At 40.7% G+C, this 26,965-nt stretch overlaps 1 protein-coding gene and 1 long non-coding RNA gene across 18 annotated transcripts; both read right to left on the reverse strand.

Annotated features, from left to right (window-relative positions):
* Positions 1-1,023: 1,023 nt before the first annotated feature.
* Positions 1,024-3,825, reverse strand: LOC147754520 (uncharacterized). The gene is made up of 2 exons (XR_015317706.1): positions 3,664-3,825; positions 1,024-3,414 (listed from the first exon to the last, which is right to left on the reverse strand). It is a non-coding gene; the product is annotated as an uncharacterized LOC147754520 (long non-coding RNA).
* A 2,470-nt stretch (positions 3,826-6,295) lies between these two features.
* LOC111254542 (uncharacterized) lies at positions 6,296-26,918 on the reverse strand. Of its 17 annotated transcripts, none has more exons than XR_015317037.1 (5): positions 26,529-26,905; positions 25,943-26,074; positions 24,844-24,931; positions 7,238-7,393; positions 6,313-6,567 (listed from the first exon to the last, which is right to left on the reverse strand). XR_015317037.1 is itself a non-coding variant. In XM_086974795.1 (4 exons), the coding sequence occupies exons 1-3, from the start codon at positions 26,755-26,757 to the stop codon at positions 24,881-24,883; spliced, it is 399 nt and encodes a 132-aa protein (XP_086830921.1). In that variant the 5' UTR covers positions 26,758-26,914; the 3' UTR covers positions 19,969-22,524; positions 24,844-24,880. The 17 variants fall into 17 exon arrangements, 6 of the variants coding, with proteins under 6 accessions (XP_086830921.1, XP_086830919.1, XP_086830922.1 ...); XR_015317033.1 differs by lacking the exons at positions 6,313-6,567; positions 7,238-7,393 and adding exons at positions 19,969-22,528; positions 22,750-22,869 and having other exon boundaries at positions 25,956-26,074; positions 26,529-26,918; XR_015317042.1 differs by having other exon boundaries at positions 6,296-6,567; positions 25,986-26,574.
* Between the last annotated feature and the right edge of the window lie 47 nt (positions 26,919-26,965).

A 26,965-nucleotide genomic window follows, 5' to 3' on the forward strand; every position in this document is an offset into this window, starting at 1 on the left:
ATGCCAAAAAGGCATTTAACCCAAATCATGTGTGCAGGTCGATTGTTAGGTGTCTCGTGACTTGACTGCGACGCTCGGTAGGACAGACGTGGTCATAAATTGATAGTATTGATTTGGCACATGTTACAGTGTAAATTGTATTAGTAAGCTCGGGAACGTTTGCTGAAGTAGCATTGGCTGATATAATTTTATTTATTTACCTTTACTTGTAGTAATAAAAAATTCATATATACCACTGGATAACACAACATCCTAATATCAAAAGGCATATACAAAACAATTTAAAACGCTTTGCTTATTTTTAAAACACATAAGTATTGCTCACTGTATAAGCTAGTTCGAGAGATTTTTTCGGACGTCTCAAGGATAGTACCAAAGGCCAACGGGTGGTATTATAAAAATTTTCCTGCCACATGAGGCACCTATTCGTATCGTAAGGCTCATGGAAGCCTGATTCTACGGCAGAGTTCACGGTGGAACCCATGCATAACAAAGCAAATAACGACATGCCTGCTTATTCGGTTGGTGCCTTTCAGTTGATTCCCATCAGTATCCGCAAATGTTTGCTACTAATTCCCAAAATACGTCTCGAGGGATTTCGTTGTTGGGAGCTTAAAGCGCTGACATAGATCCCCGGACGACAGTGGCAAATCGGCTAGTTGGCAATTTTAGCTCCGAGTGTGTGAATCTCAACGCCCCTTTGAAGACGAGCGCATTAACGCGACTTGATTCTTTAAGGTTCCTCACTGCAAGAGTTTTCTTCTTATGTCTTGCAATCGTAGCTATCTGCAGGTCAAACATGTTCATACATATTATGTTCGGAAATCGTTTATTAACACAATTATTGGCTTATTTAAATATGTAGTTGCTTTTGTTGCTGGCTTGAAGGTAGCCGGAATTCTGTAAAGCTTCCTTAAAGGCTGCTTAGCCTTTCTGCATAAGACTGATGAAAAATAGGCCTATTTTGCGTTAAAATGAAAATAATTGATATCAGTTTTTCACAACATAAATACAAGGGGAGAATCCAATTTAGCCAACCAAGCAAACTATTTTTCGGTTGTTTATTATTGTTTCATGGGCACATTATTATTATTATTATTATATATGTTAGTAAAATGCTCATTTCCTCAGATTATACAGCTAACTTATTATCCACGGTACTTGCTGACATTGCGGTAACTTCGTACTTGCGCTAATATACTTCGTTCGCTTCGTTGCAGCGACTGAAATACTCCAAAATGGGGCGGAAAGCTACTTTCTTATTTTTGTTTATAAATATTCTCTTCTTTTTCGAACGAAATCAGTACAATATACACGAGTCAGTCAATAATACACGAGCTGTTAATTTTCTCATCAGAGCATTACCTATTGACAAAACCGCCTCTCGCCACTTACAAGACAGCTGTACCATTACGTGGGCAGAAAGTAGTGGTCATTCTCTCTAGATGTTTTTTTTTTAACCTTTACCTCTCTACTGTATGGCTAACTGAATCCTGTGTACACAAACTGTGTAGTACTTATGTGCCGGTAATGGATTTCGAAACAATGATTGGTAGAAATGGTACCTCTCTATCAATGTTAATCAGACAAAAAGAAAAAGATAAATTCCGCGAAATAATTTCCTTAATTCATTCACAGATGTTTGATTGTATATGTTGATGGTGCGGCAGCTTGAACCAGCGGCCGTTAGCCAGAAAACTAGGATTTGGACATATCTTCTCTGGCTAGGTTTCCGCTTAAAAATATCGCGATTCACCATTGTTGCAAAGGTCTTTAGTAGTGTGAACTGCTTGAGAAACGGTGAGATGGTCAGCAGGGGTTCTTACGCACATTGAGTAAACGGAGACACCTTATAGAAAACGCCTGGTGGACAAGCCAACGTAATTCTTACACAGCCAGGCGCAGCAGCTCAGATGTAAGACCTCGCTCTGACGAATTATCCTATTTTCGATTACTGACAAGCTGATAACAGTGCATTCGATAGCAAATACGGTCTTCACAACTGGTTGGGTTTGTTGCTCAACACCACATCAGAAAATTACAGGGGAAGGGAAGCTAACGAATTGATTAGGATGTAAAACAAGATTGTAAAAAGTGGCGTCAAATAAAAATATAATAAGTAAATATACTTGTGAAAAAACGAGTTACATTGTTTGATCAGTCTAACGTATGCAGCACGAAGATTAATAGATTGACTATAAAGAAATGCCGAACGGCAGCGTTGTTTCGGAACATGTTTTACTATTCAATAGAGCATTACACATTAATCAGATTTATAGCCATAACAATTAATGATAGCTATCACCAATGTTAATAGCTCGTTTTTCCAATCGACTCTAATTTTACATATATTCCAAGATATATATTGATACTATTTCGCTAATAACAACTAAGCTAAGTATATGTACCACACAGCATGCGTCAGTATCCGTTAAAGTTAGTTTTCATCTACGTCAGATTCGGAAGCGCGGAAGATTTGTATCAAAGCAGACGGACCGTGTGCAGAAATTAGAAATCGGACATCGGACTAATATGAATATGAACAAGTCATTATATTAAATAGGTTGTTCAAAAGATTCAACCGTACGTATACGACCCAAAAGTTACTTTGTGCATCTTATATTAATTATAGGGTTTCTATTACTTCACAGAATTTTCACATTCATGTCATTTTAAGAGATGCAATATTTTCTTTAATTTGTTCGATACGTGGTTTTTAAAAGCTGTCGCAACAAGATGTAATTCATCTCTATATGAATGTCAAGCTTTTGAAACGTTTCCACGATACAATAACCTTGTGGTAATAGTTGGTAGAATTCTAGACGCTGGAGCCTGAGGTGTGCGATAACGTTTCCACTCGCAGCTGAAGTAGTTTCTCCGTCAGGAGTCGCCGTAATCTCCGCAGCCTTGGCTGGTTCCGGGAGGTTTTTATGCGGGCCTTGCTATGCGGGAATGTCGTATGTCCCCATAGCTTCTTTACTTCATTAAGAGCAATCTGAGCCTCAGGCGCCGATTATACGTTTTTTTATTAACCAGAAGTTCATGAGTCTCCCGTACCTTAGAGCGCTCTGACTGAGCTTGGCTAAGTACTTTTAGATTTTTGTTCATTTGTAATCTGTTCGGCATCCGTTTAAATTATAGAAAATCCCAAAGCAGAACGCTTGGCAAGTACCATATCGAGAGCCAGACGCTTAGACCATTTTTCGAGCATAACAAAAAACGGGCCTCCCAGACCACTCGACCCAGAACCTTCGAGGGAATTTTGACAGGCCTGGCTGGTCGTAGCTTCCTGAAGTATCTACTTTGAAGAAAAACCGCTCGCTTTAAGCAGTTTTCTTTCTTTATAGTCTTATTAAACCTTTGACACAGTAATTTGTGTCGTTCAGTGTGAGGTGCGAGATTTGCTCTGAAGCTCTGAAAAATAATGAACAAAACGATCAGATTTGTATATAAATGTGGGCACTAAAACAGACATGGTACAATTCAAATCAAGAAGCTACTACGGCAGAGAAAAGAAGCCACACCAACAATATATGTAGCGAACGAAAAATGTCGAAATTAAAGCAATCATAACCATAATCGTCTTAAGACGTAGTGCTTGTGTAAATTGTTATTTTTTCATTCCTTATTAATAATAATAAATACGTAATGCACTATTTATACCACAGGTCCCTTTCGCAGCGCGTACTGAAATCGTCTGCTTTCGATAGGCTTATTCTTGGAGGGGCATTTGCAGATGCAGGCAACACAGGCATTATCTCGTCGATACTCCATGTAGCTGGTGTTATTTCTACAACACACAGTTGGGCTCAGAGGTACGTTGACAATTCCCTGTACGGGCGCACAATCGAAATTAACCACCTTTAGTTTTAATTTAACGTTTTTTAGACCAATTTATAAAGCCGATAAATCGTTGCATTGCATTATTAATAGCAGGTCGGAGTAAATAAAAAAGATGAAGGCATCGCGATTAGGTGAGTTACGGCGAATAAGTATAACTAACGTTCAAGCTGACGTTACCGCCCGTGGAAGTAACTTACGCTAACAGATCGCCATTGATGTTAAATTATTTCCATTGAATGTATGATGGGCCAAGGCATCGACGGTCGTAATCAGTGAAAGTGTCTGTTTTACAAGCGCGATGGTACATTTAAATGATTTACACTGTGAAGATTTTGGTCATTGTGACATAATCGGTGACGATGGAGGGGCTTCAAAACAGGACCAATTGCTTTCTTCCTTGTCGCGCCGTGTTACGAATGACAACGCCTCTGACTTTGTCCAACCTGACCGATAACACAATTTCGCTCCTTAAACATATTCAGAACAGAGATCAGCAGGGCTGGAAATGCCCATAGTCGCAGTAAATCTGACTTAAAGCGTAAGCATCATAAGCAGGAAACATGGAAGAGCCGAGTTTAAGTCTAAATGATTTTTAACCCCAGGTATTCGAACGTTATTCAGCACCGCACCATTAGGAAAAGGACCTTCATTACGCCCCTACACTGAACTGAACCTCCAATTAGTGGCGGGTTTTAATATATGCTTACATCTTTAAGGAGCATTTATGGGGCTATAGCATCCGAGAGAAAACGCGTTCAACACATATTGCATTCGGGCTTCTTAGTTATGAATTGGTTCTATCTGTTTATTGTTGTATGCCAAAACATATGAAGATACGTTCGGGGTTGGGTTAAATTGATGTTTTACAATAAGCACTGACGCGTAGCATGTAACGTACGTCCATTTTGGGAGCGTATATGGAAGTGTCTCTACGAACCCTGTGAAAATGTGGAAGATGATGCCATAAGTTAGATGTATGTATAAGACAGCGCAGGTGTATCAACTCTATTTAGTAATCCTTAAAAGATCTAGTACGAATCGTGAGCTCGAGTCTTGAAATCTTGTGTGCATTTGTTTCGCGCTGCAAACATGTTTGTTTCATATATAGCCAAAAATACAAACGCAGCTCCGGGCGCACAACTCGAACCACCTATTTGTTTACACATGTATTAAGCAGTAATAACAGCCACAGGACGCGAAAAGTATTTAACGTAGTAATTAGTAACTTAAATGTATATTAGAGCTACCCTACTTATCTATTTGTAATGGATAGATAGGTTCAGTCATCGATTTCATCAGTGGGAAAATTTTGCCAAGCTAACTAAAAGAATGCACATTAACCGTACACTCAAAAGTTCGAAAGCAGGCACGCATTACGGGAAAAATGAAAGGATTTTCATTCCATAGTATCATATCGTTGATGACATGCGCCCGCTTACTTGTTATCCCGAAAAATCTAGGGTACATTTACTGTATTAGAGATTCAGGTCAAATGTTTGTCCTGTTGTCTTTTGGTGGAAAAAAAAAAGGTAATCTTTCTATATCTGACTATAATAGGTATATTATTTAGAATGGAGCAAGACGGCATCTGTATTTTATGCATTTTTACAAATCTAAAGCTGTATACCTTAATTCAATAACTATGCATACTGTGAGATCACGAATATATGTGCCCATACACGTATGCTTCTAACTTGACTTGAGTTATCGTAGGCAATATATGGAAGCGTAGTAAACGTAGGGAGGGGTCAATGTTACGACGTCCACTTTCATCTGTAACAAAATCTCTTAGTCCATTACATAGCCTCGTACACGCTTTCGATTACTGATACAATAATCTGATCTGCTTAAGAGCCAACTGATCAAATTCACACGCATGAAATCTGCGTTGATTGGTGTAATGTAAATTCATGCACGGATAGATTGTACCGCAACCAGCGTTAGCTGTGAACAAGACAAACACTGAAAGCGCTTATCTTCTTCGCTTCAGCTAAAACGCTTCACATGTACCTGCAAAGTAGTATATTGCTTTTTTTTTTTAGAAGGCATCCTGTTAGGGGATGCTCACACTCAAGCAAACAAAGGCACCAGCCAGTCGTATACACAGCAGATGATATTCATGATAACTGCCATGGATTTGAATTATGCCTTCTTACCTAATATAGCAGCAAGGAGCTACGTGACAATTCAATCTTACGACGCACAGACATCACCAACCCAGCTCATGAATCCAAATCGGAGATTATCGCGCTATATATATATATATATATGTATATACTATTCGCAAAGTATCCGGTATAATCCATTGAATTTCTAATTGATACATTTGTTAACCCATATCGTTAATTGACACAGAATACAATCAACACTAAATGTAAAAAGCTTTAAAAATCTATTTATTTCCTTTTCTCACATTCACCTCACAGATACTTTTTGCATTTGAGGGGTGATCAGTAGTAAAAATAATAACAAAAGAATCAATCAGAGTGTTACGTGACTTTGCCGCATCATTTGCTATTTATGAAAACTATTTTTGTTTTCTTACAATGACTCACGCTAGGCTGCTGGCATTGGTTTTGTATAAAGCTTACCCTAAATTACCCTAAGCGTGCGTACGCTGAAATTAGGCAGTCATATTTAAGAATTGCTGCTACGAGTCAATAAGTGATGGTTTTTCTTGCCTCTGTATCGTAGCTCGAATGCGCTGGAAATATTAATCTGCATCTGTAAAAATGAAGCCAACATCCAAGTGACGTGTTAGGACACATTCCATTAATTTTATAAACATCACAGTATTACGGCATAACTTATCGAAGCTAAATTCCGTTTATTGGGTTCCTTTTACTTTGTAACCTTTGTTTTGAGAAGATCCTGTTAGGATCTGCGTTGGATATCGTTTATTCAATGAACAGCTTGCTCGATATTGAATACGAACTTCACAAAACCTGTTCCGTTAAAAGTAGGCAAACAAATAGGCAGCTATTGTACGAAAACAGGACATGACTGTTTTTCGGGTATTGGTAAAATTCTGAAGCCTTTGTAAAATCTTAAAGTTGACTGTGATATCGCAAGCTCGTAGATCGTTTTTCAATAGATTCTAATTAAGTGTTATCATAAAATGGCCCATGTGCTCCTGTAACTGTGAATTTTATATGTCTGTTGCGCGTCTGCTTAGTAAGCCAGATCAGTGACCGCCATCATGGAGTACGGCGAGTTGGTCCAAGCCAAATGACACATAGTGAATAAAATTCAACTAAGTATTATTATCCAGCGCACGTATCTGTGTAGCGCCTTTGCATGGCTGAGTTCAAGTTACAAGTTACTGTAGGCTGGCGGGCCGTTTGCAGTTATGGCAACGACAAGCTTTGAGGAAATGTTCAAACTACGACCTTACCTGGTTCGTAACTCTTGTCTATACTCTCGTTCAAACTGGCGTGTGAACAGCGATAAATCTCCATCCGGGCCTATGTAGCCAAGAATTTTCAAGTTATACAACTAAACCGTGCCTTTTTATTGTTTTCAGAGTACCGCTAGAAACAAGATAGCCCAACTGAAATAAGTATAATAAAGGAATTGCTTTCATTAGTATGTCTCAAATCACTCGATATATCACCCTGTTCTATGGCCCTACCAAACAAATTGAAGGAAGAAAACTGTTTCTGTTATTTCAATTGTGCAGTTCCTGGAAAAGAGTTTCCAGAATGCACATGAGCTGCAAAACCCATATCAGACGCGAAGAGTAGCAAATGTTTTATTCGATTTTCAATTGCCGGGCCAATATTGTCAACCTTTTAAATAAGATGATGTTCAATCAGACAATGCCATTAGACATATTGTTCTGTTTGCCTAGCTTTCAAGACGGATATAGTGAAGTGATGTAGCAATAGTACATGGAAAATGATCAATTAGGTTAATTAATATTATAATTTTGTTGAATTAGAAGCTAGTTCATCTGCAACATTTACCTTACGTTTTACAATTTGCAAAAGTATTTACTTTTCGTAGGTAAGAGTTGCTACATATTATAAGGGCCACAAGGTTCTAGTGCGCGCGTATAGATAAATTGGTAGGTACGATGTAAATTTGTTGCGATGTTCGAAACTTTGATAGTTTTTCAATGGCGCGGAATTTTATTCTATCAGTTTACAAAAGTCGTAGAGATTTACCACAGCCGCATAGTTTCTGCATTCGGCTCAGCTTACCGTCAAATGATTAAAGTCTCTTTTTTACCATTGAGGCTTGAACGATCCATGTTATTGTACGTACACTCCATATATATACACAAACGGATTGAAGTAAAATATTTCAGATGAAAAACATGCTACTTAGGGCAAACGGCCACTTGACTCGAAATTATCATAAAAACTTAAACTAGCATCCCTAATTACTTCCAGTACATCTGTTTGAAGTAACGTCTGTTTTTCAAGTAGAAAACAGATGCGCGTATTGGCAGGCTATACGTTGTGTCGAATATCAGTTACTGTGATATGGACAGAGGTTATTTCAAGTTGTTATTACTGGATGTTGTCGGTGCGATGCCAGCGTAAGCAGCCCCCCACTTCCAGAGAAGGGTTTCATCTTTTCTGTTCTTCAACCATTCCTCCTTGTTCCAGTGAGGCAAAAGTGTCGATTGTTCGTAACTAGTTCAACGTTTTAACTGTGATGAAACTATAATTATCCTACCGAAACGTGTAGTCCACAAACGATCACATACGGTTTCACTTCGTTAAAAATTATCTAAGTTAGTTATAGTAATATCAACAGTAGTACGTCAGGTCACTCGCAAACACGCAATTAGATGACGATAAATATTTAAAGCCAACGCTATATTTCCAATTGTATTTTCTTTAATAGAAAGTTCTATGCCATTCTGTTCAACAAACTGGGCGTCGGCTTTCCATAACCTAGTGACAAAAAACCGGCAAAAATGATATAGCCGGGAACGAACGCACACACCATTATGTCTATCGAAGAAGCAGGGGTGAAACCGCCATGTAGCTCCTGAGAATGCTCCAATAGTACGACCTGAGTCGGGGTACCTAAATCGAGGTATGGTTTTCTTGCGGCTAAAACATCATCGCCCAAAACAGATCCACATCGAAAGCTCTGATCGTCCAAAAGCAGTAGGCAATTAGCTGGCATGCACACCCAATATTTCGTCCTCGATTCTTGGCACACCCACGCTGACAACCGCGATCTTCCACCTCTCCTGATCTGAGACCAGTAACTAGGGCTAGTGTCCTATAACAGCGGAGCGTCATCGCATATTGCGCACATTTCATCCGTCCCTAATAATAAGTTTTCTTCGGGCTGTTTAACATACGATACCGTAAATTTTAACTCGTCGGTTATCCGCCCTCTCCCTTAAATGTCTCGCCCAAATGCGTTAAGCAAGACCGCTAGCTCCCACCCGCCGACCGTATTACTTTAATAATTCTACGAGGGCCGATTTCAACGTACGTATCTATGTGTCTGTGTAGATAGGTGTATATATAAGTAACTGAGAAAATAGCCTTTCCTTTTCCTCTCTTTGTATTACTACAACAATCGCCACTAGTAATCCGCCCACTCATGAGGTTTTTTATTTCGTTTGCCTTTTCCTCGTCTTTTTCGTCTATCCTCGAATCGTTCGTAAACGAGAACCGATAAGACTAAACATGATGACGGTCCGTAGAGCTCCGCATCGGCCAAATGCTCTGTTCTGAGAACCATCGACTTACAACGACGACATCGCAGTCAGTCCGACTTCCCTGTACGGAGCCACAGCCACCTCTGTCAAATCGGAGCTCTTCAGAGCGCCGACCGAGCAGCCGTTCGCTCATAGGACTGCGCAACTATCTTCAACACCCCGCTCCTTCTGCTCCCCTCTAAATAGAACTGAACGCTGATTCATAACGAAAAAAGAGATAGAGGGGTCAGCACTGATCCACGCAAGCGAGCTTCGTGTCTATCAGAGAGCAGTGTTGTTACTGCTTCAATCGCATGTTGTGTCCTGGCTCGTCACATTGGGCACATAGTACTATCGTACGTTATTTCCGGCTGGTAACGTCCAGTTATCTTTCTATGCGGACAACTCTTCAGACGGAATCACAGGTCTTCCGCCTGTAGGACTACTAAAGAAACTGCACTTAGTAGTATCTTTCTTTGCAGTCAGTAGCACCACTACCGTTTCAATGGTAAGAGGAGCGTGAACATGGGACATGTATGAGATGAAACGCACACAACTATACAAAAAAACTACCAGAAGGAAGAGTAGAAGGGAAAATGAACGAATTTAGATGCTTACGATATACACACGCACACATACACAAATATATAAAAGATATTGCTGCTAGGCAAAAAGAGTCCCGAAGCTGGCGTAGGGCTCATGTGTGTGCGGGGGGCAAGGTCTGACTGACTCGAACTAGCGCTGGCGATGAAGAACGAAGATCAAAGCTCAGAACGTGGCCCGAGCGGTCGTTCAGAGTTGGAACGAGCGTAGGGATAGAGAAAGCGCAGAATGTACAACGATAATGACGAACGTTGAGCTGGGACATTGCAATTTTCATTCGGGAGGACGGGAGCGCTGTAAAGGGATACAAGTAAGGAAAGAATGGAGACGCCAGAGCGTAAATCTGTCCAACAGAACAGAAAAAAAGTTGATGTCGGTGTCGGCAGAGTTTCCTCTCAGTGAACATTGTAATTTTGTTCATAAGTCAAACTAAACGAACGGTAGTTGGTGTGTAGTAGAGTTGGAGCTCGACTACCTGAAAAAAAGTAATACAGCACTGGGCCGCTGTACGCTGAAATTGTTTTTGATATATGACATGACTAATAATATGTACTCGAAATTCTACTGCTTTCATCTTAATAGAACCCTTCAAGAAGGAGCTTACTCGTCTCGGATAGTTCAAATCATACTACCGCTGGCTGTGCCTGGATCTGCCTTTTAGACCTTAAAGAATGAACTATCACATTGAACTCCCATCATCTCGGTTCTTTATCAAAAGTTTTAAGAAGATATTCAACTGGAAAATATGTTTTCCCCATAGTAATAAAAGAGTAATTATTATTATTGTATGTGTAGTTTCACATAAACGAGGAGTGAAACCTAGTGGTCGTCCTTATTTGTTGCCGTGCGTTTTACGGAGAACGTTTCGCCAATATACTTCCTGCGCTGTGATCGACCGTTGGATATTCATAATGCTAAATATATTTTTTTCTATCTTGGCATTTCGCGCTTGACATGGGTACTATCCTGCGGCAATACATGCAGAAGGATTGCGTTTTCGTGTGACTATAGTGATAGCTATGTTAAGATTAAAGTAAGGAAATTTTTAGGATATATATGCTTGTGTGGACGCCATTTTACCGGCTGGAGCTAGTGAAAATGAGTATCATTTGGTATTTTACCACATCCATATGCGCACGCTGGCCTATTGAGGCCGTAAGATATCAGCCTAACTACACTTTGTACAGTCTCAGCGGACGTTACTGTTGTTGCCGTCGCTGTTTGCCTACGGCACTCTAGCGGAAGTCAAGAGCGGCATTAGATTTACCCGTTAATGAGATAGGTCCAATGCTTTGAGTTTTACGTTCCGAACCGTCGGCCGTTAGACGCGCTATCGAATGGCTGGCCTTCCAACTCGAGCACCATGCTCGCTCCCGCTATTCAACATACATCCCATATGTCAGTTGGGGGTTTGTACATAGACACGATGAAGTAAAGTTCCCTCTCTCTCGAACCTTATCTCTACCGGCTTTCTATGCATGATCCTATCAAAAAAAAAAAGAAGAAATAACTCCCCTTTCCGAGACCGTCATCAAGGCGTATAGAAAAATAATGAAATTCGATTTTTGAACCCTACGGGATTCGACACCGGCCAAATTGTCGTTCAGGTTTGCGCACAACTGCCCTGTTCATCCCGCTATTGCACTACTGAAGGTTAATCGATTTAGGGCTATTAGTGCGATCATCGCTGATAAGGAGTAATGAACGTTCATTTTGTTTCAGCTAATATGCGGTGCCTTTCCAATTCGATAGTTTTACGGAGTTCTTTCATTATTAGCTACGTCAAATGTAAGTTATCCATCACTGACCTGAAAAATATTCTGTTTGGCTTAATAAAACACCTAAATTAATACAAAATCAAATATTATAAATAGGGAACTAAACGAATCCATGCGAAAAAGCAATCTTGATCAGATCTTTTGCCATTTGCTCGAATCAGTATGACAGGTTACTCATCCGCGATACACCAATGAATTTCAAAATATTTTTGGCGTCGTAACCGCGGCAACTTGGAAGTCTCTTCAAAATGCGGTGCTTCTTCTTTCAATAGAAGAGGAATGCTCGCTTTGTCATGTTAAATGGTATGTTAACTTCGCGTGTTCTGCCATTTGTCAACTGAACAATAGCAACAGGTAGCGAAGCCAGCGGCGACAAAGCGCAACTTCGAAACTCACATCCAGTAGATCACCCCTACCACATCGGCCTGTCGATCACCTCGACAAGTTATTTCCTGAGGTTCATTTCGTCTGTATCAGTGGAACAGTGTCCAGGATGATAGCATTTGCCGAACATGAAAGATCCGCTTGAAGTCAACGACGAACTGGAGGACATTGCCGGCCATGAGTGTTGATCTGCGATGTTTAAATCACGAAACGGCCAGTCCATCCTTTAGCATTCTAATGCACGAAATCTTTCAATTGACGGAGCACGCAAAGCGTCAAAATGTGCCCATGGATCGAGTCGGCACTAGCGGAGACATCGGCGTTCCAGCAGAAACGGCTGTGGGCGCGATCAATGATCTTTTGCGGGAGAATCACGAAGAAAAGCTGTCAGCCCACCATGGATTTTAGATGAGAAACTCGCGACGGATATCGCAGCAGCTCGCTTCAAGAATCTTGTACATCTCTCGATTACTAGCTGAAAGACCATGTGGGCCACATGTTTCTACGAATCCCAAAGCCATCCCGATGGAGCTTTTTACGGTTATGACGTTGATGACTGAAGAAGTGCAATTTGTTCAAAAGCTACAGTACCTTGGTGTTGTGCGAAACATCAACATGGAAGCATCTGTATTGTCGGCAATGAGCTTCGATGCCAACATTCGAGCTGCTGTGGTCTACGTCAACTCTACGCGGACCCTGACCAGTTGAATGGAGACGAAGAATTACTTCTTAAATAGCAGGATCGGTCTTAGAAAGTTGTCGGTGCCTAGGGGAAATCTAGGAAAGAATATGTAGACGAACTTCGTGGATTCATTAAATTGTTCCTACATCATCGCACGTGACTATGCATTGTTAGATGAATATTAGTATTGCACAACTGTGTTGATAGGGAAAGTTATGACACGTTACAAAGACTGAGTGAAGAACTCAAATACGAATACGAGTCCTCGTTCAATGACAATTGTTATTACCATTATGATAATTATTATAGTAAAACTGCTGCGGTTAGCGGCTATTTTGACAATGACGTATCGTCGCTTCTTAGAATCCATATATATGAAATACTCGGCGCCTATATGCGTTGGCTTCACCGACAGAGTGACCGAGTGGCATCCGGAAGTACAGATAGAGTAGAAAACGCACCTATTTATTGACACACAGAATTATCCTATAGTCAATCTTACATAGAGGGGCAAAAGGCGCGAAAATTCAACAGGGTAAATTGCATGCTCAGTTTGTTGTACAAATGGAAACTGCTCAGAGAAGAACTCCCAATTGTTCATTTGAAAGCTGTAATCGAACGAAGCGAATTACTCTTTCGAAATATGGCAGATTGTTCGTTGTAGCACTTACATGGAGTATATAGAAATACGTCATAGGATATATCAGTATGGTCTCAGACTAAGTGCAAACAGTATTAACAAGTTGAATAATGTTTTTCTCGACCGCAGCGGTTTTGGTTTTAGTCACCTGAAACCACAGCGACGCCGCTGCATAATGTTCGGGGTGAATCCAGAAAAGGCGGAACCTACTTCTCAGTAGACTGCACCGCTTTAACGGGCCGTTAATAATATATAGATAATATATAAAAATAATAAAAACACAAAACGGCAGCATCGACCGAAACTAGATGAACGTTGAGATAATCAAACAAAATCAGGAACAACCTCCTAAAATCGACGAAGACAAAGATGACAGAGAGATCCCCAATAAGACAGGGCTTATATCGCTAAACAAGAATAACGAGGACTTAGAGGACTGTTGTTACAAGCAAAAACGTTCTTTTTTTTTGCTGGCATTCTCAGTTGCTTAACCCAGACAAGAACCCGATCTAGCGTCAGACTTAGGCGAGTTACTGTCGATAAGAAAAATGTTAACGTATGAAGATAATCAATGTTCCCAATGCGAGCTACTTAGGCGACACGCCAGAAAAGCATATCATTATTATGTCCTGAAAAAGGCCACGGCGTTTGCTAGTGCCACTTGAACAACATTCATAATGATCGCAGGAAGAATAATTAGTGATACAACAACGTCACATTCAAGGATATGGCAATTACGTTCTGTATACGTTGCAATTGAAGCACGAACGAATTGAGAACAGAAAAAAAACTCAGAGAGCGGGGCACGAGTGGCGATGCGAACATGTTCGAAGCCACTTGGCCCGCTTTACTGTAAGTCGCATAGAAATCGTCCTTGGGCATTCTCACACCCTGAACTCACCATGATGAAAGTATCCACATCGACACAAATGAGATGCGTCTATTTTTTCGTCACTGTCGCTCCCGCTGCAATTGTCAATGCAGAGTCTTCTTGAAACGCACATACCTTCTGCTTCCAATCTTTCTGGAAGTGATTCTATTGCACTCAGGCCGCGCAGGCACACATGGTACTCGTCTTTTTCTTGAAATGATTGTTTCGTCCGTTCTTCGTTCACTCATGGTTCATTACTTTTTTAATGCATATGACGAAAAAAAAGTCGCATTTCTTCTGCTACATATTTTGATTACTTAACTATACTAAAGACACGGGTGATTCCAAAAAGATCAGGTTATCGGAACATTTCATGGTCATGGCAGATTACCTGTTTACTTCGCTGGAAAATGTGCTTTTCTAGCAGAGTGAATTTGGTAAAATATATTTCTTATGTTAGGTATTATAACCGAGTTCCATAAACTGTGTTCATGTCACTTAAAGTCACATGGTTGTTATATAATTGGTTGTTGGTTATGTAAGTTATATAATTCTTAGATATAATCTATTTTACTCCTTATCGCCGGTTAGAAACGTCCTATATATATATATATATATACAAATATATATTAAATAAAAAAACTTTATCGCATTGTTGTCTTAATAAATGGCATTTATGCGTTAAGTTGTTAATGATCTTGTTCTAATATATCTTCATTTCCTTTGAAAATTAAATCAGCCCAAGCCATTCGCAATTATACATGATCTACTATGTTATGTAAATTTTAGCTGCTTAGTTTGGTACTTTGTACACTGGGCTATGAATTAAACGGCAGTGCCTATAGTATTATTTTTCATTTAGCTTTTTTCCTTATAGATAGTTTGCTGCGTTAGGTGTAACATCTTCGGGAAACACGGTAGTGACCCTGCGCCCGTTTTCGTCTAACCCCCTTTCTGCGGTTCGCTCTTGCCTTATTGTACCACGACAATCAACATGATCGCTTTTACTTAAATAGTGGCTAGTTTCTAAAATGGTTACCAAAGCAGTGTGCGAGTCATCAGACACTCATCCGTCTACCTTCAAAAGGCAGCTACCGTACCCGTGTGCACACTAGCATAAACTCCGCACGCCTTCAAGGGCGACGTAAGGGTTCGTAGCTCAGTTAACGACAAGTTTGACCTTAATGACCTTAATCTATCTGATGCTGTTCGATCTACGGCAATTCCGGCGATCGAGTAGGCGGAACGAGCCACCAATGCACTCATCCGGTATCCGTTCCTCCTCACTTAGAAATGCTGACGGTAAGTCATGGGTTAGCGTTATCGTTGCATAGCAGCAGTCGTCGATGCACTCCACTGGGTTGCAGGGAATGTCGCTGTCGGACCCTCAACGGCAAGCACCCTAGCAGCCAACAGGGCTTGGCTTTTACAAAAAAGTAAGTAGGAGTCTGGTGTGAATGAAGAAGGTTGGTATGGATGAAGGCCACACAACAAGGAAAAAACACTCACCTTTTTGGGTCGTATAGCGTGGGCTTCCGTTTGCCCACTATGTACTGGTGATTCGAGGCCTAGGCCTGTGCTGGGTGTCTCTGTGGTTGTACTAATTGGCGAAACAAAGCCGCCTGTGAAAACGAGCTGTCAAGAGGCTTCCGTACAATCTACAAAACGAAGCAGACAACTGTGGCTCATAGAAGCTCTAGTGTTGGCTTCTTCAACGGCTATTTTATTAAAAAAAAAAAAAAAATATATATATATATATATATATATATATATATATATAGGTATATGCTCTTTTTGTGTGGGTTAATTCTTTCCTTTTTCCTATTAGATGGAGCAAGCGGTTTCGTGTCCGTCTATTGTCGCTAGTAACGAGTCGTTCTAGTGACAAATTAGCTCTTGCATCTTAATAACGTGTGGCCCGCTAAATCCGTTGTTAAGTATGTATAAGCCGATTTTTTGGTAAAGCACCTCTCAAGTTCCAGCTCTTTCATAGTAAGTGGAAGTGGTTGAGACGGTTGATTTTGACATTATTATTTATGTTTGCTGCAAGCTCTGCCATGCTATTTTTGGGTTCCATCATTTTCTAGTTGTTATCATGCTGTCAGCAATGTTACAAACACTTAACAGCAATAACTTTAGCATCTTAATTGCGTCTGTTAACCCAATTAGTCATCTTTGCTCCGCTTTCAACTGAAAATACGCACGTAAAAATGCACGCGATCGTTGAAGAAATTCTGCTATTTAGATAGCCAGCGTTTTGCTACACTATAAATGTTATCAGAGATATTGACATTTACTATCTTGTCCAGAGGAATGGGCAATATGTGGGAAATTAATTTCTGTTTTCCTTGAAAAACACACAAAAGTTTCCGTTCTCTAGAGATTTAGTAATTTACTTGATACGCTCAATAAACCATAACTGCAAAAATTGATATCGAGTCGATATTGCCCTTTAAGCAGGAAACTGTGCGGATCATTTTCAACAAATTCGTTCTCGACAAAGAGATTAGTAGTTATATTTTTGTATGAAACTTACATTCGTGGCATCGTAAACGTGTACAAATGTTCTCGTGCACGTACACTTCCGACACAGCGCGCCTGCGCCGCAGTTGCGTACATATCATACCTCTCCTAACAAATCACAGAGTGTTTCGTTGAATACATGTGCTTAGTATTACCTATAGGGAAGTTAAAGGTTTAATCGTAATTCCATATTTACGAGCATTTATCAAGAGGTACGCGTGCACAGGAAGCAATTCTAGATGCCTCTATAAATGTGGCAGCGTTGATGCATGTCCTTACGAGCGTATCTACGCATGCTTGAAGGATATAGTTGCCCAAGTGGAGATTATATCTTTCCTTAGTAGCTTTCATGGAGACTGCGGGTTTGTTTGGCCTTTTGGTTTCTTGGAGGGTATGATTTTCCTTCATTCATACATCCGGCGCCATTCGCGCACGATTCTACTCTCGGAATGGTAATAATGCCGGTGAGTTAAGCTGAATATGCGAATGAGCTCAAATACGGTAACCTAGATGCCTTTCGGCGTGCATAAAAAAACAGTAAAAAACAGTGCGTACGGTCACGTTTATCTGCTGCCTTAACCAGCTCGCTGGCGCCGTTCTATTTGTTCTTTCTAAGGGGTTGCAGGGACAAGGTGGAGGACGGCCGGATATTTGTGTTCAGGAAATGCGTCCAGAAAGGTAGGAACGGAATACAGTGGAATTCCAAATCTAAGCCGACTCATTCAACAGATTGGGCCAGAAAATAGAAAACACGCAAAAAAATGAAAAGCGTATGCGACCATTGGCACTAGACAGGCAGGTGCTCCTCTGTGTCGATGTTCGGGCTTGGTTTTTTCCGATAACAGCCTCTTCGCTTCAAGCGTATACTGTAAACAAATTTCGATTGTCCATACGTAATATCTGGAAACGAACGACCGTTATAATTTCTATTTGTTCGACAAACGCGACGTAAAGAACCAATTTCGCTCATCCGACTGTATATTATAAATACGTCCATGGCACATGTGCATGTATGTGTAATGCCCTATGGTTTCATGCTGCACGCAGCGGTCAATTAACTAATATTCAATGAATTACAATTTTAAAAGCATCGCTATTTGCAGATTAAGCACTTAGCAACACCGCGATTCACGTGTATGCCACTGAACGTGTGTGTTATTGCTGAATCGAGGAACACTTATTGACAGTCCTTCCCAAATCGAACAGCACCGCGTACGATCATAAACGGAGCAAGCCGAGTAACTTTACATTCATTTCTAAAATCTAGCTGAGAGCACAAGCTAGGTCAAAGGCCAGAAAATCAATGGAAACCTCTGTTGTACTAACTCTCTCAGCCCATAGCTATAATTGCACATTGGCGCAATGTGTGAACGGTATATCATATACGTAAGTTCGCTCTATAGCTTCGTCAGCGCATCGTATAAAAAATAGAGACGCTTCGTGCAAACGAGTCAATTTCACCCCAGACACCGTTTTGTATCCCTCTCTCACGGATATGTATGACTCCTCGGTTTTCAAGTTCCACATCCCCGAAAACACAGATGAAAAAACAGGGATATAATCAAGGTAGGGATAACTTCCCTTATGCTTTGCCGCTCGATGCAGAGTCATATCATTACGGCGTGTCTTTCCTGTCACAATAAATTACTCCATCTGAGTACTCGGTTTGCAGCCAAAAACAGCTGAAGACAGATGAGACGTTCCTTTTGGTTTCTCTTCGCTGTTCCAGATAGCGTGCGGAACAACATACTCAAAGCGAAGGGACTAGAAAAGTCAGTCAGCCAGCCAGCACACGCTCTTTGGCCAGGGCGGGCGGACAGCGCTGCCAGTGCTATCCTAATCTCTGGTCGTGGTTAGCAAGTCGACTCCCACTCCTTTTGATTTCGGCTGTTTCGGTCGATCTAAACATTCTCATCGTTCCCCCGCACCGTTGCACAAATACTGGCAATCCCGCCTGACCGAAACTCAGCGGAGGCCCACTAATTCAAGTTTGCAATAGAAAAAGAAATATGCTATTTTTGATTCTTCTCGCAAGCCGGGGCAAAATAAGGAAGGAAAGGTATAATTTAAGCAACACTGGAATGCTAATAGCTGCGCTACGTGATTCTGACCTCCTCCACAGTTCTCAAGAGATCAAAAGCCAGAGGCCTGACCTTTTTTTCGGTAAAAGATAAAAAAAAAATCACAAACGTGAGCAATATATATCCAGCAGTCGATCGTTAACTATAATGCAATTATGATGTTTATTAGAATACAATAATAATACGTTACATAGAAATTATTTCGTTAGGATTGTTACAATAAGTGATGATTGCAATAAGTGATGAAAGTCCAGGATGATTCGTTTCGAGCTTCCGTAGTTTGTTTATATATTCTCCGTTCGAAATAACTTTAGTCAAACGGTTATATAACAGTTTTAAACAATAAGTTGTGTTCGTTTAACTTAACTGATCCGCAGTACTCAATATCTAAATAACCATACATGTTTAGTACGCTCGTACGGCTACAGCAAACAGCTGAACTTTTCGGCGGGTCCGCCACGTTATCTCTTCGAAGGGGCTGAGATTGGACGCCGATGAATACCAGTAGTCGTTATCAGTACGCTTTGAAAAACTTCTGTTGCTCACGTTAAGCAGTCCCTTACACGAGTAGAGTGACTTCCGAGGCCTGGCTTTGGGGAGAAGCTTTATCGATAGGCCAACGAAAAAGCCGAGGAGTGTGGATCTGCCTCGTAATCTGCATAAAGATCTCCTGAATAAATTCGAATCCCTCAGGATAGTCAAAGCTCTAACCCTATTACGTCGACTAGCCTGGGCCAACGACGAACTAAGGCACATTTTAAATGCTCGAAGGTGTCGATAATTATGTTCGCTTATGATTTAATCAATGTCAATCACTAGTGATCATAATTACGAATAGCAAGAGGTGCCAAGAGCAACCACATATAATAAACAGCAGCTTTCATAAGCGGAGGAATAAATTAAATAAAAATTTATTTGTACAAACGTTAGTACAATAAGTGTAGCTAAAGACTGCCCAATTGAGCACTGAAAGGGCAGTGGGATAGAAATTTTATTTTATAGTTATATAATGAACGAAGTCGTATCTGTATAATGTAGATGTTCCTCAGGATCTTAATTCTGCTGATGCTTTCCGTGAAAAGCTACATGCTGAGACATGGCGGAGGAGGATGTAGCTTGTGGAATACATACAGACGCGTGCCGCATCGATGAATATGCCAAGCCACGAACCTGTGGCTTGTTCAGAATGTACAGAGCGTCCTCATCGTGGAATTACTTGAATTCGTTGCAAACATCAGGCGATACAGTCCATGCCTGTCTCGTTTAACTTTTCCGGACCAATTCGAAGAACAACTTAATAATAGATTTCGTTAGCGTATTTAGATGCGCATCAATTCAAAAACAGCTGCACGCCGCGTGCGATTGAGAAGCGCTCTAGCTACTGCGGTATGAAAACGTACGATTATTGAATGTCGGGTCATTGTAATGCGATCATGAGGTTCTTAGCCAATACAAAATGGCGGACACGCACACGGTTGCAGGCCGCCATTAGACAAAATAATATTACAACTGAAAAAAAAGGATTATAGATGTATTGTGTTTTTTGTCTTAGGTATAATATATAGACATACTCTCAGTAAAATGTTGGTTGCACATACGAGCTCCAAAAATCGAACGTCCAATTTTTATAACTATGGATGCTTATTCTAATAAATGTAATAATACCGTTACTTATAGTTAATGTCATTGACCTTTTTCGCTCGGTAAATAATACTAACAAAGTGTATATATATATATATATGGAATATTACACATATGTCATTCGACAGAAGCAAGAATCTAGGTTGGACAAGACTGGACTGTAACATTGCGACAATATCGATAAGATCTAGTGAATCATTTACAAGTAACTTTTCTGTGGAAAAGGGCCGGAACAATCTTGAAAGCTACGAAAAATCATAGAGACCTTAGATTGCGATATCTATGTTTCTCTCGCTATATATATATATATATGCAACGTAAGCTGCGGTGATGTGATTCGGCTCTTGGTCTTTTTTTTTTAAATTTTCGGTCTGACATGTTCGTATGTAGACGGCTAGACGCAAACGCCCACATTTATAAATGTATAAGGTTATGCATTTTGCGTTCTCGCTTATCCATCTAATTCCATAAAAACGCTCTTCCTGCACAAGCAGTAGGTACGTTGCCTGTAATAAGGCGCGTATCTCATCAAGACCGCCACTTAAAAATAATAGCTCTTGGATCCCCTTAAGAATATATAAAGGATATTTAGCCAGAGATAACATAAGATCTGAGTTAAATTTAGATACGCAAACATTGGAGGTTGGAAGGGAAAACTTGGTGAGAGGAAAAGCGGGCCAACACCCCAAACCCTACAATTTTACGATACGTATTTTTTATTGTTGCAAAAAAACGTAAAGAGAACTATTTTATAGCGGCAGGCGGTTCCGTGGCATCGATAGTGTGAGAAGTCGAGCTGAATTAGGACGGAAAAACTAGATTTATAATCCATGTTTTTTTTTTTTACTGATGATTACTTTTGTACGCTAATTATGTAATATCATATGGGACTCAGGCTTAGTCAATATCAGGACATACGTTGATTCTTATCTTATATATGTACGTAGATTTGACTTAATTTTCGTCTACCACTCTCAGGCGTCTAGATTGACTTTATCTAGCACCTTTATAGGCTAGCATTATGTATCTCATTAGGTTTTTGTAATGAAAGTTGTTCCAAATGTGTGTCCAATTACAGATGCTTCTACCTTTAGCTAATTAACTCGATCAGGTTTTAGCTCAATACGATTGGTGACACGGAGCTAGGACAAGCTTAGGGAAAGAAGTTTCTTTTATTTATTTTTCGTATTGTTCGGAGATCTAAACAAAAATATTCATGTTACTAGGCGCTACATAACAAAATGAAAAGCTAGGAGGTATCATCCGAAGAAAAGCTATTTTTAAATTTATAACTTCATTGGTGAGTGTTACGGCTCTAACTATATTGCCCCTATTGTCCCACCCTATAAAGATCCTGCGTTTCGATTAGCAGCAACAGAACGAATGAGGACGAGCTGAACCTTTGTAGTTAAAGGCCCTTCAACTAATGTAGCCTTTGTCTCAATCATTTTTCGAGGGGGTAGCTAAGAAAATACGTCAAGCTGCCTAACTGGAGAACAAAGCCCGGGCGCCGTTTGTCCATCCACCTTTCAGTTACTAGGGCAGGCGCCAGGTCTCCTATGCATGCAAATGACCCCTCACGGTGAACCTCAGAGGCGGCAGTTATGGAAATCGGGAGAAGTTGCCACAGATGGGTGCATACATTCCCAGTAGACGTTTGCATTTATTTCTCAGTAGTCATCACACCGATCACCGTCATCACAGGCACCGAGGCGGAAGCCTAAGGCCAAGCCATCCGCAGTTCATGCAACGGCCTCGTCGTCACCGATTGTGAATTCTAGCGCCTCACTAAAATGGGTGCCAGCTAATACTGTCTGCAATAAAACCATAGCCAAGATAATAGAAAGTATATTTATGATATGAACTATTAGAGCTGTAGCCACGAAAACTATATGGCGCGGGTTGTATTTGAGATCTTAGTGCTTAGTAGGAATTCCGGTTTTCTATGCAATGCATCCGTGGTCCAAAGCTGGGACCCGTTAAAGCACTTAAAATTTCTACGAAGATTAGTATAGAAAAGGGCAAATCGACCCACCGATTTCATCTAGGATTCAGCATGTTGCTTTGAATAGCTTGGTTGAACCACGAGACACATTAGATGGTGTATGCCTTCAAAGTCAGCTGCTATCACATACAACTTAAATCCGTTTTCGACCTGAACAATGGGAATTAAAACGTTATAGCACGATAAGGCATCTTTTGCTAAATTGTGTGGTCGAGGAGTGGAACAACGATTGTTTTGACGCATTCCAGCTTTTTGAACCTGTATTCCTTGATTCACGCACTGTTGTTATGCGCAAGTTTTTGTGTGAACCACATTAGCTCAGACAGAAACATCTAGGTTTCTAGGTTCGAACCTAGATCACAACGTGTCCCAGGAGTTATTAGGCAAATACGTTACCTACTAAACTATCACAGAGACTTGCTCTATCCTAATCTAGCTTTACGTAACCGAACTGCGAAATTGTGCTACCCAAATTTTCCTTTTATGCATGCCTGTCTGCCTTCATCGAATCCTTTCTGCGTCAGGGCTGTGTGTATATTTGTATGTAGTCGACCAACATGTAAACATTGTGGACCGAGCTCTACTGGCTGCTATTCGTCACTGACCACAATGTCGTCGTTCTAGTATTCTAGATAGACTACCGTCGTATAGATGCTGCCTACGTTAATAGGCGTTCGTTCCCACAGCGCACGAACGTCTGCTCCCATAGCCTTCTGTCATTTACCTTGTGCTCACCTAATTGTGGGGGTGCTGTCTACAATGCACTTGACGTTACATTGTTCCGTACGACAAGGGCGCAGTTCAACTATCTCTCAACTGTATTGTTATTTCATGCCGTGCAGACATTGTTACACTGATTATTATTGTAATTGGGGCTGGCACGATCGCGGGAGGTGGGGAAAGGCTTCGGGGCGGGTGTCGCTGGGGCACTGTGTCATATAAGCATTTGCTATCTGACAGCTAGCTTATCATGATCGGTATTAAAGGAAGGCTGAGATAAGAGTTCATCTGTGTGTGGATATTCTGGACAGCGTGGAACGAAGGGAATAACCGAACAAATATGCGAGTGCGAACTTCTGCTTATTTAGCCTGGTAATAGTACTCGACGTACTACGTACACTGGAAACATGTTCGGGACAACGCCACTGACAATATCATTCATAGCGAATGTTGATCCACGTTGACTATTTTACTTTCGGGGGTAAAATGCAAATATCAGCTAGTTTAACCTAAGCTACCGGACGTTTTTCTAGTATAAGGTACACGTGCAACGTGCAGGGATGTAAATACACCGCTTTAATAGTGCACGCTCATTTTGCCTGTGCAATCTATAGTAAGATAAAATTTCATGAAAAGCATATCATTGCACCGAATAATGAAATAGTGATAAGATGACGCATGTGAACTTCCACGCCTCCATGTGCAGCGCATAAATGGTGTGACCTTTCTGTGGTGACCTTTTCAAAGTGTTTTATGTCACAGACGAATCGAGTCATCGTTCCGTACCGAAAACGGTGATTCTACATGAATTCCAACTTGTTGCCCAACGCTTTTCCAACGGATGGAACGACCTCGTAGTCTGTGCTCCGTGGGCATGCTTTAAAGAAATGCCTCGACTGAACCTGTTTCGGCGTCATGCGCCGAATATAACGTATTTCTATGTTGCCTCTATAATTGCTGGATGTCTAGTAGTCAGCACGGCAAGCTATATTTTATCGACCCTACGTACCTCCGTGGCCTTTTCGCGTAACCATACAAAATCTAATTGCCGATATGTCAACTATATTCTACGTGTAGGAAAACTTTGACATTGGTAATCAGGGAAGTATACCTAAAAGTGTGCAGCTGTACTTTCTGTTTGTTTTAACAGAAATTGCAAGTAGCCTTGCTTCGTCAAAAAGTTGTGTGGATACAGAGATATTGTATCTAATTCGTTTCAACCTGCTCTAAGTATGAGGCGCTTTACAGGAAACATTGTTGCCTTTGAAAGAACCTTGGAAATAAATACCTGCAAACTTATTAAGACCATCAACCTTATTGAGAGTAATGTTAGTTTAAAGTTTGCCGCTATTCGGATTGATAAATTTCACTAGGATCAACTTGAGCCAGGTGTATATTTTTTACATTGTATTGCTTGAGTTATGAAGATGCAGTCCAGTTGTTATCTATTCGGAAGCAATTTCTTCTCAAACAGACCGAAAGCCAACCGCACCTAAAAGAAACGAATTAATCAAGTAATTATTTTAATATCTTGGGTTGCAGTAAAATAAATGACTAACATTTCATTTAACCTGTCTATGTTACGGTAGCCCGCTTAAGGACCGGCGGATCGATTTAGAGAACCTTTTCTTTATACTGTGTATTTTTCAACTCCTCAAAAGATTGTCCTATATGACTGCATGTAAGTTAGCTTTAAACACAATCGATGCTAGAAATCGCGAGCTGATTTTTAAGAAGAAAAACGGAATATCAGTGTGTGTCTACATGCGACATGTTTAATTGACAAGAAAGCATTGCAGCCTGCTATGCAAATAGCGTTTATTATTATTATTATTATCTATTAAATGCCGCTGTTTAAGGTGGCTCACTCAGCAAAACTGTCTTCATTTAGTCGCATATAATATAGGTAGTTGATATTTATCATCTTTGTTTATTTCAACAAAAAAAAGGTAGTTTGGCGAAATAAGAATGCCCTAACGCTAGGCAAAACACATGGACTTTTTATAATACATTATTTACAGCTACATCTTTACATTGGACGTGTCAGCCTTAGACTCTACAAGCGCAATTTGTTCTTAAGCATAAATATGCTGAAGAACAATTCATTAAAATGTTCTAAAGGTAAATTAGTGCTAGAATAGAGCTATTAAATCCTATCGTAACAAGGAGAATGTGGAAAAAAACGACACGAGGCGAAATCCTATCTTGCATCAATATAAGCGATGCTGATCGTGAGAAAATGTTTTTTAAGAATCACTATTGGCTGCGAAGGAAATCCTTCAACGTCGGCGCCGTGTGGATCCCACGGGTCTGAAGGAGATGAGTTATACGGACTATATCTAAGCAACATATATCAGCTTAGGCAAAAGAAAAAAAAATTCCAGAATACATTGGAGATTATAACTATAATAGATCGTCTTATAAGGCTGGCGGTTTACCTAGTAAAACAAAAGGGAACAACAAATCGACATTTTGATATTGTAAAGATTTGAATCGCTTATACCTGTTACACGTACTATTCCTCTGGCCTCTTGAAAACTACTCGCCTTCACTAAATGGTCGTTCCCTTCAAGTTGACATCGCTCCTTACTGGAACAGAAGCTCGAGCACTCCTGGCCATGTGTTCGATGATTGACTGACACAAAATAACCATCCGAACGTTTGTTACGATTGATCGATTCATATTTTTAGAATTTAAATAAAAGTTCCAAATCAAATACACCAAATCAAACCACGTTCCGTTGCGCACAAATTACGCACTGTGCGAATGGCTGGTCATTCGCGCTTAGTTCTATATGACAATGCTTGGACTTGACATCCGTTCTCTTCAAGTTATGAGAACGCCTCATAATGAGATTAGTCGAATTGGAACTCTTACAATCGTTCTATAGTTATATTCTTCCTTGCCTCGTTTTTTTGACCCATTTCTTTTCGACTGGCCTCCGAAGCCGAGACGGGAACAGCTAACGAGTGATGACTTTAAACTGCATCATACAGCTGCATCAAGGGCAGGAACGGTTTCGATAAAAGTGAGAGCAGGCCATTTGACGGTTACGTCAAGCGTTCGTACATATTGTACCAACACAAACCTCTTTCAGGCATTTTCTTCCAGTAGGGTCCGCTTGGAGGCCGACACTGTCGCCAGTGCCCGCCACAATCCACCGGCGACGGTGGGGCGGACGAGATAGTTCTCCACTTAACAAAACAGGAGCAGCCGCGACTCGAATAGCACCAGCAGACATGAATGAGAATGGACTGCCGCCGTGTGGCAGCAGCATTGACTGTGTAAGGTCTAGTACATTGTTTCTGCTCTCTCATTTCGAAGATACGCTACGTAGTTCCTTTTTGTTTGCCAACGAAGCAATTCCCGCGCCCTGCTGGCTTATATGCGCAAGAGTGCTGGTCGCGGTGCTTTGTCGTCCTAACCTGGTCTTTCTTCCCACCCTTTCTTCTCACCTTCTCTCGATCCTTCAGCCACCCGTGTTGCTGCAGCCATTGTTAGGACCACTGATGTTATAGTTGTGCG

The sequence above is a fragment of the Varroa destructor genome, unplaced genomic scaffold, assembly GCF_002443255.2.
Source record: "Varroa destructor unplaced genomic scaffold, Vdes_3.0 BEIS01000007.1, whole genome shotgun sequence".
NCBI lineage: Eukaryota > Metazoa > Arthropoda > Arachnida > Mesostigmata > Varroidae > Varroa > Varroa destructor.